Source organism: Styela clava, chromosome 5 (assembly GCF_964204865.1).
Source record: "Styela clava chromosome 5, kaStyClav1.hap1.2, whole genome shotgun sequence".
NCBI lineage: Eukaryota > Metazoa > Chordata > Ascidiacea > Stolidobranchia > Styelidae > Styela > Styela clava.
In genome coordinates this window covers 939,556-952,630 of record NC_135254.1, presented here as the reverse complement: position 1 = coordinate 952,630, position 13,075 = coordinate 939,556, and the positions used below count along the sequence as shown (strand labels likewise).

The window sequence follows — 13,075 nt, the reverse complement described above, 5'->3', positions numbered from 1 at the left end:
ATTGAGACAATCTTCTTCAAAACCTCTAACTACTAGTCTAGCTTTTGGTTTTGGTCCATTGTCAGTCTTTTTTATTGAACATACCCATCTTGTACTTGACAACTTCTGGCCTTTATTTTCTTCCTCTGTGTAGACATCGTTTTGCTTCCAGCTGTCCAGTTCCTTCATCTTTGCTTCAAGAAAGAGATCTTCGTTAATCAACATCACTTGATCAACAATTGGTATTTCTTCAGCTGGTAAATCATCCATAATAGATAGATTCTCAACAGTGTCAAGGTCAATGGATGACTTTGTGCCTTTTTTAGATGAAGGTAGCAAATATTCAATATTATACCAGCTACTGTATTTTCCTGTTGCCTTACCAGCCCGTCCAAGTACTTTTGCAACTTTTTTATTGCCAGTTACATCATCTTTGAATTCTACTATTTGACCACGTTTAGGATCTTTCTTCACAACAGGTGAAGGTCCACCATTATATACCGTAGATTCATTTCCTTGATCAGTCTGATTTAAATCTTTCTCGTCATCTTCATCATAAGCATCTCTTCTACTTTTGGTTGCGATTCATCACCTGATATCTGTTCATCACCCTGTTCAACTTCAACTTCTCTTTGTTTATCATGCATCAGCCTGTATTTATGTACACGTATAGCCAGTCCGCCATGCCTAAGGAATACTACACATCCATCAGCACCAATAACTTTTGCAGGGCCTCACCATTTTTCTGAATTCTCTGGCTTGTAATAAACAGTGTCTCCGGTCTCATAAATTTCATCGCCATGAGACCTGATTTGTTTTTACAAAGCTCTTCGAATTCGTTCACTACACTCTGATTCAATAAAGGCTTTTCTCGAAGCATGCAGGGCATTGAGATGAGAAGCATCTACATCACTCACAGAAGTGCCATCCAACGAAGGAGGTTTGTTTGTTAGCAAAGAAGGAAGATTGGGATTCCTCCCAAATACCAGCTGATAAGGGCTGTAACCATGAACATTATGCAATGAATTCAGAGACCAGGAAAATGCTGTTTTCCAATCTAATGATTCAGATTCTCTAATTTTCAGCAAAATATTTCAGTTAGAATAGAATTATGCCTCTCAACTAAGCCATTGCTCCATGGACTTTCCGCTGCACTCGTCTTGAGTTCTATGTTGAAATTTTCAGCCATGTCACGAAAAACTGCATTGTTGAATTCTCCTCCATTGTCTGTGAATACCTGCCTCGGAGGTCCGTATATGCTTATCCAATGTGACAAAAATTCACTTGCTATGAACAATGAAGACTTGGAACTAATAATCTATCCAGAACTAAACCTGGTGAACATGTCGATAGTATGCATGTACCATAAATTTGTTCCAAGCTGATGGAGATCCATGGCTATAACCTCGTTGAAATCAGTTGCACGTGGCAACCCAACACCCGGTTTTGGAGAAGGTTTCTTGTAAGTTTTGCAAACTTGACAATTGTCTATAACTTTCTTCAACATATTTGAAGATAACTTGTTGAGTTTTCCTGAATTATTGATAAGTTTTGATAATCGTTCATAGAAAGCGTGACCAAATTGTCAATGCAACTTTAAAAGATCTTTTGCAGAAAAAACTTCATTGCTTTCATTTGCAGTGATAAAAATCCTTGGAGTAGTTGATTTATTGTCCTTGGAAAAAGGCTGACACAGTAGTACTTCTTATTCTCCAGAGTTTTAACTGGTTTATGAAACATTTCCACTCGGATATCTGCAAAGTCAATCACAGTATTTGATCTTCTCATGAAATCTTTACTCAATAATAATGGTATATTTTCATCAACCACGTCACAAGTAATGGTGACTTTAGTGTCCCCAATGTATCCCGGTATTTCTATGGAGTACAACGAATTGACTTTTCGACCATCACCAAACCTGAAAACCCTCCACTATCTTCAGTGTGAATCTTTTCTATTTCAGATTCCTTAATTCTTTGCAAATAATCAAGAAGCCAAATTTTTCCACATACTGTGCGAATACACCCAGAATTTAATATTGCATATCCACATAGATCTTTGGTGAACACATCCATGTCATTAACAACTGACATTACATTGCTTTCTTCTGAAAAATGATTTACTTTTCGCTCCTGATGTGGACAGGAATTTTCAGAATGCATCCTTGAATCGCAAATCTGACATCTTGCTCTGGAATATTTTGAATTTCTAGAACAATTTCTTACCCAATGATAAGTAGATCCACAAATAGCACATTGACTGATAGAACCATCTTTCCTCATTGGATTTGTACCTGCTCGCTTGCCATGATCTTGTCGGAATTCACCAATTTTTTTCAAAAAATAAGCCGTCTCTTGTTTCACTTCTACAGAAGACGACGAAGCTCTTTCACCAAATATTCTTTTCAGTGCCGAACCCATAGACTTATATTTTAACTTGTCCACTGCTGCAAAAACCAATTGTTTTGCTTCTAAAGCAAGATTTGTTCCTTTGAGTAGTTTACACGCCAGTGCAGTGTCCGGTAACTCCATGCCAAATTTTCTCATTTTTGTGTTCACTATGTCAAATCTTGATAAGTAATCTCTGATGTTTTCATTTTCGAGTCTTACTAAATTTTCAAATTCGGTGTATGTTTCATAAGTTCTATCAGAAGTCTCACTTTCAATGACACCATCTAATTTTACAAGTAATGTTTGCATTCCATCATCTCTGTTCTATTCATCGGAGCTTATTTCTCGAGCAACTTCTCTAGCTTTTCCAGATAGGCTCAATGTAACTGCTAAAGCTTGCTTTTTCTTGTCAAGGTCTGTAATTAAACTCCACATAGAGATCTCATTCTTTCATTGATCGTGTGGCTTCTCTCCCGTCAACAAAGGAGGATATTTGTATCCTTGAGAAGTCATTACACATCCTCTGCTACCATTTGTTAAAGTGAATCCAAAGTATATTTAATAAATGTTTTAATCAAACAGCAATAAATGTCCAAAGCAATAACCAAAGTAACACGTACAGATATAAGCAACACTAACTGCGCTGTGCGCCAGACTACCGAGTGCACATGGCCAAATCACCTTCACAGGTGGTTGGTCATGATTAGTCACCTGAAACTGATGACATCAAAGGTCATGCTCAACCATCTGGGAGAATGCTAGTTGCCAGAAATACAGTTAACACTATTTTTTCATGGATTACATTGTGATCCTGATTCCTGAATACAAGTTCATTGCTATAATATCATGAGTATAAAAAGCGAATACAGATCATACCATAAATTCCACGTCCCAGAATCTCCATTTGATAGTTTGACCAGGATCTTTGGCAGTCAACTTCATCTTCTTGGGGGATAGAACTTTGTGGAGATTTTACTAAAATAACATTAATGTTTAGCATCAAAGTTTTATAATCAATGAATAACATTGAGCCAAAATCTAAAAAGGTGCCGAAATTTCTAACTTTCGCAATGCAAACTTATCTAGTCATTTGTCCAAATTTTTTTGCTATGATTTTTAATGCCTTATTCAGTGCCTTATATTTAAATGCATATTGCACTTGTTATAATGCAATCATATTTACATGGTTAGGTTAAAGAATGGTGCTTCTATATACCATATGTCCGTATGTTGGTTTCCTATTGTTAGAATCGAATGACAGCATAACATTGCACGATAGCATAAACAAACGAAAATGCATAGCAAAATACATGTGAGGCAAGTTTATTATAGTGCGAGGGGGTAGATAGTAATGTAAAATACAAAGGTTACATCTACTATTGTGATTCAATGCCTGGTGCAATTAAGAGTGTGAGTTACCTTCTCGGACAGATGTGTTCTTCCAATTGCCATCTCCAATCAACACCTTGGGATTAGACCCACATTTGTAACATACGAAATCATAATCAATATCGAGTAATGCACAAAAGTGATAAAAACCATTTCTTATTATTGTTTCTTCCACAGAGTCATCAAACAATGTTCTTAGACTAGTACCAACAGATATGTGATTCTGGAAATGGAAAAAGATTTCTCATTACCCTTGAATACAAAAAACATTTGACATCTGGAAATATATATTATGAAGCAATTGATGTGGTACATCTCTAGTGGATAAAATAGTTGCAAATTATCAGATCTGAAATTTTTTCGCAATTCACTCTGTTTTATGTTATGCATCTACGAACAAATGTAAATAAAATTAATTTGTGGCACTTTTACATGGTTAAGATTCTATTGAATTGTATCTATTTAAGTAATTATCTCAGTTAATTATCTAATTCTAAGTATAATTTTATTATCATCTTGTATGGAAATTCATAGAAGTAATCAGGATCATAATATCACAACTTTTTTCAGGACAATAACATGACTGACATCTAAGACACACAGCAGTATATTAGATATTTTTTAGGTATGCAATCAGTAAATAAATGGAAAAGGTTGGCAAAATGGATGGCACCCTATACACAAGGTATACTCACAAGTAAGGACTACGGGCAATTTAGATAACAGTTGATAAAACAAGATAGAAAACCTACTTCCACTCCTTTCATCAAATAGACACATAGCTTTAATGAAAGAATCGTTCTATTATTAAAGTTATGGAATCCACTTTGTTACTCTTGGAATCTAACAATCAATCCATATGACACACATTTTTTATTCATTATGGTAATTCCTAAGATAAAAAAAAAATATGAAATTCATAAACTTTGATTACCAGAGTCATCAAGCAAAGTACAAAAATAGTTGAACAAACTTCACAATAATAATTTATTATAAAAAAAAGTAAAAAAAAAGTATATTTGTCTATCTTTGTAACCAAGAGTAGCGAAGTCAAGACGAACAGCAAGGGGACAACATTTATCATTGCAAGCATTCAACAAATTTAAGCACAGCTCTTACCTCTCTGCACCTATCGTATTTTTTCGCCTCAAATATGATAGTGCAGAGTGTTGCCGGTACTTGTTACCATTTGTGCATTATTTGCAGCCTTTAAATGGACACACTTGAATCCGGGATTTTGCGAATTTTCCATTGCAGGAAGACAATTACTATTAGAACACCTACTGACACCAAGTTTCAAATGCTTCTGAACATGAATTGGGGCCAGCAAACCGGCTGACTGAGCAACCATGTAGATTCCATTTGCGGAATCAACACATATGCATGAAAGTTTTACTTGTATAATTTTATGTTAAATCTGTCCTTGATTTCTCAACGAAACCAAGTTGACAAAACACTTTCCGCATATACAGCATTGATACATAGCACTTGCATCTAAAAATACATAAATTTCAAAACATTTAGTCATGATACTACAATGACATGCCTCAAACATATTTCAATGACACTGACAATGAGAAGTCTTCACAAAAATAGTATAAAACCCACAATTCTCCTTTAAATATGTAATTCTGTTTAAATTGTATAAAGCAGGGGTCGGCAAACTTTTGTTGTTCGTGGGCCAAAATTAAAGGCTGCAAGTCATTGGCGGGCTGCTCATGTTTTTAGAAAGTTAAAAACCGAGGGAATAGCCAATGAATCATATTTTTTCACACAGATTTTAGTTATATTTTAAGAAACGCGCGAAGACTGATCATTTGAATATTTTCTGCACCATTAAACCATTTGCACTCAGCATCAACTTTTTTACGTTCTGTTGCCATTTGTCTAATAATAGGCAATTTAGAGGCCCATTGAACGAATGATTGTGAATTATATACTTGTTTGGTTATAATATAATTTAGAGTCTCAAAACAAATTCTGTTACGTAAAGAATGTGATCTCCAATACAGTTTTTGAAGTCTAATATAACAGCTTGATTACTATTCAACTAGCAACTTGAAAAACAAATGCCAAATATAAATGAATCACCATATTCAATTTTCTTCTTTGTTTTCGCACGACCCTACTGTTCCGGTATGACCGAAAACAATGTATTTTCAACCTCCTTTTTTTTTGATTCCATCGCTTTTCACGCCGCTTTTTTGATTACATTCCAATTTTTGACTACAGTATTTTCCTCAATTTAAAATATCAGCATGAATAATTCACGGTTATAAATATAATAACGTTATCAGGCTGAGTATAACATTGTCAATGATTTTATAATAGATGAGGGATGTATTTTTGAAGTAACTTGCAATTCAACTCCAGTCTTATACCAACTTATTACTAAATATATCACCAAAATTTGATTCTAATGAAAATAGAAATATTCCATTTGATATACATATATTACCTCTTTGAGAGGATGAGTGACTTTTTAAATGAGCACTTCTTTCGTACATTTTAGGGCAGTAGGGACAGTGAAAATGCCTCCTTTTTTTCTGACTCACTTTTGCGAAACAATGCAAAACATTCCCGGCGACATGGCAAGATAAACACTGAAAAGAAAAACTAAAATAAGTTAGTTGGTGTTCAGTATTACAAACAAATTAAAATTTATAAAACTCGCTAACTGACTGTTTTAAAAATGAAATGGCATTATTTAAATGCATTACTTCTAAATGCTTCCCCAAATGCACAATCTCAGTTTTAGGATGACGAAGAGGACATTCACTTCCACTCGACAACTTCTCTAGAATTTCTGACTTGGACCCTTCGAATGCTCCATTATATTCCATGTCCAAACTTCATAATTTGCATCCAACCAACCTGACAGTGATGCAGGTGTATCGGCACAACAAATTAAAATATTAGAATGTATAACTTTACGTAAAATACCAACACTGAAACAAAATTGAAGTAGGCCTATTGGATATCAGCATATATATATCCAGTACGGAAGTATTTTACTATTAGTTCGATACCGGCTTCAAAAATTAATTTTAAACCTCCCAAAACGACTTTCACCCCATAGCCTGCGCCGCTCTACCCGTCCGTTGTCCGTTCGCTGGGATGTTGTAACGCTCCAAAGGGCGGATTGAAACATCGAACCGTGGACAGGATTCCGGATATAGTATCAGTGTGAGAGCTGATTTTCTACTGTGCCCCATGTCCCCCACCTTCCCCTATTGGATATCAGCATATATATATCCAGTACGGAAGTATTTTACTATTAGTTCGATACCGGCTTAAAAAATTAATTTTAAAACAACAAACACAATGACAGAAAAGCTTTCATTTGTAACCGTATTTTCAGCTGCAATCTTGCACTTTACGGTCTGCATCAGCAGATCAGTGATCAGGCCAGCAATAAATATAATATAAGTTAACTACTTTATCCAATTTTCACAATTAAACTAGCCAGCATTATAACTCCCTCACATAAGTAATACATTCAAACATTTGTAATGAGTAAGTGTTCGAATACATCATTTTACCGGGTTGTAACATACCTGCATACGGTTCAATTGTACAGGTACCGTACATGTCGTAACATTACCAGTTTACACATTACCTATAAACAAAATATAACTAAACAAATACGGGTACCAGTACATCTGTACAAGATGAAAATAATAAGAATGCGCTGGCCTGGCCCAAAATATTTTGTGGCCTCGCCCCAACTTCTCCGTGGCCTGGCCCCATTTTGTACGTGGCCTGACCCCATTTTATCTGTGGCCTGGCTCCAAAGCCACAAAAAGTTATCACCCCTGTTGCTGGAGGACGAGCAGAACTCAAGGACAAAGTTAAATTTTTATTTTTTTTTTGCCAAATAAATTCCAATGCCAAACGGAATTTTCGTATATAGATTTTAGTGTCGAATTAGTTGCCTCAGTTTTTTTTTTTAATTAAACAGTTTTATAATCTCAAACACATTCCCCACAAGTTCAAATAAGGTAAGTAACAAATAAATAAGTGACGATTAAAATAAAAAATTGAAAATACGTTAAACCATATTATCATACAGTCATCACCCAATTCGTGCACACATTTTATATTTATCATTAATTAATTAGTTAATTTTGCATGGAAATTAAAAAAATTAGACAGAAAATCAGAAGACAACCATAGTGGGTTTTTGGCACATTTCTATTCATTAAAATTCAGACATTTAAATCTTTTCATTTAATCTGCATTTAAGTTGGTGTTGCATAGAAAATGTCACATCATGATTGATCTAAGTATGAGATCATTCATGTGTTCATACAATAACAAATCATCTCTTTCACTTGTTTTTAATAAATTTAAAATTCTTATCAGTTTACATTTGAATATTGAGCGCATACTACTTTTACTTTTAACTATTGCATCATATTTTACTGAATTTCGATATTCCCAAATTGTTGATTTTCCGCATATTGTTGTAATTAATTTAGATTTGCACTACGAATAACTTGCTAAAATAGTATTCTGAATATTTTGTATGCAACACCATTGCAAAAAATCTATGGTTCACTCACACTCTAAAAATAAATGACATAACGATTCCTCAGTATTATCTTCACACATTAAACATATACCTGGTTCATTAATGAACCAGTGTTTCATTTTATCCTCTGTTGGCAGTCCATTATGAATAATCGTCTGCATAGTTTTGTGGCTGATTCCATTCTAAGCTAACTTGTTTGTATGAGTTAATAATACTGGTATAAAATTTTGGAACATTGATATTAGTTTCGAATTTAAAATTCAAATGTAAACATTCTAAATTACCTTTTGACAACACTTCAAAATACTTATTCACATACAATTTTGCTCTATTAGCCCAAGAACTCATATCCCCCTGAAGCAATTTGCAATGCTTTATTTTGATTCCTAACGTTCATCATTTTTATATCCTCTTCATTTTGTTCACTACAACTGATATTCCTACTGATCATTTGCGCTTTTTCATTCCAAATAAATTTCCAAATAATTACTTCCAATTTCTGAATATATTTTTCTGGCATAAATTCGAAAGTGAACATGTACCATAACTTTGATAGTAGCAATGTTTTAGCTATACGAACTCTTCCAACAATAGTTAGATTCCGCCCTTTCCAAAGATTTACAATTTTTTGTATTTTTGCCAAAATGTTCAACCAGTTAGTTTTTATCTCTAGACTTATGGGTATTTCCAATATATACCCCTAGTAATTTAATCTCCTCACGTTTTACAGTTATACCCTTATTGGACACGTAGTGGACATAACGATCGTTTCAATATTATGTTGTTGTTGTTCTTGTTCTTTGACACGTTTTTAAAAAGTCGCTTTTCTCTTTGATTACTGGAATAATTGCTTTGAAATTTTCAGTGGTTGAAGATGAAATTTTTCTCCAGAAGGCTATTACTTTTATTTATTTCAAATATTTCTGTTAGCTCTGTAAGATTTGTTTTTGTTTGCTATGACGTCACTAAACGTTCTGCGGATATCGGACGCCATTTTGTGTCCAACGGACCATCTTGCAATTTCAATTCACGCTGTCACAAGACAGGACCTTCTGGTACCGTAACACAGCGCGGTGACACTGAACTAACTCGTAGCTGTCAAAAGCTTGAAAATTCATACAAATATGAGAAATAAAAAGATGAAACTTGGCAGGTGGGTAGAGTTGTGTTTCTTTTAACCATATTTGAAAGTTTCGCGTTTCTACATTTGAAGGAGGGGGAATAGGGGGTGTGCATTTCCGATACGTCGATAATATCTTTGTCAACCAATTTGCGGCCACCGTGTTTTCGTCTGTTTGATTGCTGTGATGTGGTGCTTTGTTTATAATTTAACGAGTTTTGTTCGAAATAACCGTGTTCTTGAAATATATGACGGTCAGAAATGCAATTAGAAGCCCAATGTTTTCACGCTGTCATAAGACAGGAACTTCTAAAGATAGAGTAGTTCTGGTACCGTAACACAGCGCGGTGACACTGAACTAACTCGTAGCTGTCAAAAGCTTGAAAATCCATACAAATATAAGAGATAAAAAGATGAAACTTGGCAGGTGGGTAGAGTTGTGTTAACCATCTTTGATAGTTACTTCTCTCCCCCGGGATAAATATGTAAATCCTATCCTAATACGCCGATAATATCTTTGTCAACCAATTTGCGACCACCGTGTTTTGTCTGTTTGATTGCTGTATGGCTGCGTATGCGATAGTCGCGACGCAGCAGAAACGATGATCAAGGCTTGAAATCCCGTGGTCGCACACTGGTCGTTCGGTCGCAAATACGTCTTTCGAGTGCCGTACTTTGGGGATTTGTATAGCTTTAACCCTTTGTCGTAGAAAGTTAATACGAGGTTTAGCGTGTAGAATAAATGCCGCCAATGCACCCACGGTGAAAAAATTAACGGGTTAGATATATTGGTTTTTGTTTTATAGCGGTTTGAATGAAATTGTCCGCAGACTGGCTACACCACCCTAGGCCTGGTGAGTTGTCCGTGTAGTCGAATTGTCCATCAGCCCTAAACGGCTATGACAGTCACTGTACCAAAAATTGTACCCCGATTCGGCTGGTGTTAAGTTGACGCATGTTATTTAGTAATGTTTTTATGTGAAATGTTTGACTGTGGTTCGGTACCTGATCCGATAATACGGTACATAATTGACTCATATCACGAGATATTTCAACTGATGTGTTTCAATTGTCACAGGACCTTAAAATATCTATGACAGTCCCTGTACCGTCACGGTACCCCGATACAGGTACTGGTAAGTCACCGCCGGTATGTTAGTCGTTGGTCACCGCATATGATTTTTGGGGAATTGTTCTGCGTGTCCATATATTTGAGCATTGCTCTCTTGTATGTTTCATTCAACTGCCAACTTCGAGCAGTTCCACATATCAGCAATGTACATTTGTTCTTATTTATTTTAGGACCAGTGCCACGTCGAAATAATCCCATTAATTTTAACACTGAATCAAGGGTCAGTGTTATGTCATCTGCAAATCCTTTATAAACTTCTCTTTGATTTATGCAGTTCTTCAATCCAGTTATTTCTCTGTCCCTTTTTATATTTGATGATATTAATTCTGAAATGAATATAACAATGGAGATAGGGGACAGCCCTGCCTCACACCTCTTTGCATCCAAATTTTTTCTGTCAAATATCCATTCACATTTATTTTTGAAGAAGCATTTTTATATAGGGTGATTATCCAATTTATGAGTTTTTTTTCAAATCCAGATTTTTTTCAATAATTTAACTAGTATATTTCTGTCTGTCCGCCAGCAACTTTTTTTTTTGTTTTGCCAAATTCAAATCCATTGCCAAATCGGATTTATACAAATGATAGTTTTGGTGTATCCAAATATATATTTCAATATTATTGCATGAGGTCCAAATTTTATTTTTGTGATGTAATTTAGGTGATTTCATACAATGAATAAGTATACAATGAAAAGATAAGACAAATATTAAATAATTCAGACCAGATACATTTACCATTTAATTCATATATCAGTATGTCCATTTGTGCATGAAGTTGAGACATAATTTTCCCATTATCATCAGTTATAATATATAATATAAATATTAATTAACCCATCATTAGCATTTTATTTTAAAAAAAACAAAATTTTTGAAGAATTAGATAAATAATCAGAAAAACACCTATCATGCCATAGGTGATTTCTACATTTTCCATCTATGTAATCATTTTACACAAATTAGTAAACACGGTTCTGTTACATAAAATCTGTTACATATTGTCATGAGATGGCCAGTGGTTGCATTGGAAATTTGATATTATAGCATGATGGATTTATTTTAAACCTCATCAATGTGTTGATCTTGCATAATATCATTTCTGCATCCACTGTCCATCAAATCCATGCACCCCAATACTTTACATTTAAAAACTGCTCTCAAATTGCATTGCATCCCATAAATACCATCATATTTTATAGAGTTTCTATATTGCCAGATTGCTGACTTGCCACAAATCACAGTCAACAACACAGATTTGTTTTCAATGTTGTTGGCTATGATTTGGTCCGGATTAAGATGCCCTACATTGCACCAATCCCAAAAATTCTGTGCTCAATCACAATTAAAAAACAGATGAAAACACGTTTCCTCTACATTATCGCATAATACACATATGCCTGATTCGTCTCTGAACCAATATTTTAGTTTATCTGCGGTAGGCAGTCCATTATGTATGATTTTCCAGCTGAGTTCTTTATACTTATTGCCGTTATTGGGTATTTGTATTTGCCAAAATTTTGTCCATGGGATAGGTTGGGTAAGATGTAGTTTGTTTACAACATATATATTATGATCATTAATTTGGTTATCCAATTGGTTTGATTTTAAGCGTTAAAGCGCTTATAAATATTTTTGGTTGTTAATTCTTCTGAAACCATATAACGATCAATTTCGGTTCTTGCTGGAGATGTATTTTGATTCTGGGCTAGAATTTCTTTCCAATTTGTTGGAATGTATCGCCAAATGTTGCGTATTTCGAAGTTGCATTTTCTATTCAATGCAATTTTCCTCTCATATGATATATCTCTACCTGGTCTATATTAAATTTGATTCACGAGGTCTCCTGAATTTTGTTCCACAATTTGTCCTAAAGTTAAAACTTTGGCTTGAATCCATTTAATTTCAAATTCTAAATTTGGCAGTTTTGTCCCCAAAGATAAAAATGAATTAAACCAGAGGCTTTCTAATTTTACTTCCGCTGGGGAATTTGGTTGACAGCGTGTGAGATTGAGTTCCTTGAATGCATTAACTAAGTTTAAATAAAATTGTGGTATGAGATTGTTTCTTGTGTTTTTAACGTCTAAATGCAAGCATTCCAAATTACCTCTGGAAATGAATGAGCAATAGTTATTTATATAAAATTTGGCCCGTTTACTCCAAGGTTTCTGTTCCCCTTTAAGTAATTTAATAATCCATTTCAATTGTATAGATTTAATCTGAGTGTTGATATCCATCATGTTTAATCCCCCCTTATTTATTTTTTCGTTAATGATTTTTTGAGCAATCAATTGTGGTTTTCCATTCCATAAAAAGTAGAAGAGTTTAGTTTGTAATTTTTTCATGAAACTTTCCGGCATAATTTCGAATCCAGCTAAATACCAAATTTTTGATAACATTAGTGCTTTTGTAACCGTAATTTTTCCTATTATAGAAAGATTTCGGGCCTTCCATAGATTTATCAATCTCTGGACGCTATTAAGACCCTCGTTCCAATTTTTTTCAATGGAACAAGTGTTATTCCCTATGT

At 34.5% G+C, this 13,075-nt stretch overlaps 2 protein-coding genes across 2 annotated transcripts in view; both read right to left on the bottom strand.

The window, feature by feature from the left end:
* LOC120344546 (E3 ubiquitin-protein ligase PPP1R11-like) overlaps positions 1 to 13,075 on the bottom strand; it is an 85,848-nt gene that overhangs the window by 45,408 nt on the left and 27,365 nt on the right. The gene's annotated exons all lie outside the window — the stretch shown is intronic.
* On the bottom strand, positions 5,856 to 6,664 carry LOC120344554 (uncharacterized). Its single transcript, XM_078112475.1, has 3 exons — positions 6,479 to 6,664; positions 6,217 to 6,361; positions 5,856 to 5,997 (listed from the first exon to the last, which is right to left on the bottom strand). Exons 1-3 carry the CDS (start codon positions 6,599 to 6,601, stop codon positions 5,918 to 5,920), a joined length of 348 nt encoding a protein of 115 aa, XP_077968601.1. The 5' UTR covers positions 6,602 to 6,664; the 3' UTR covers positions 5,856 to 5,917.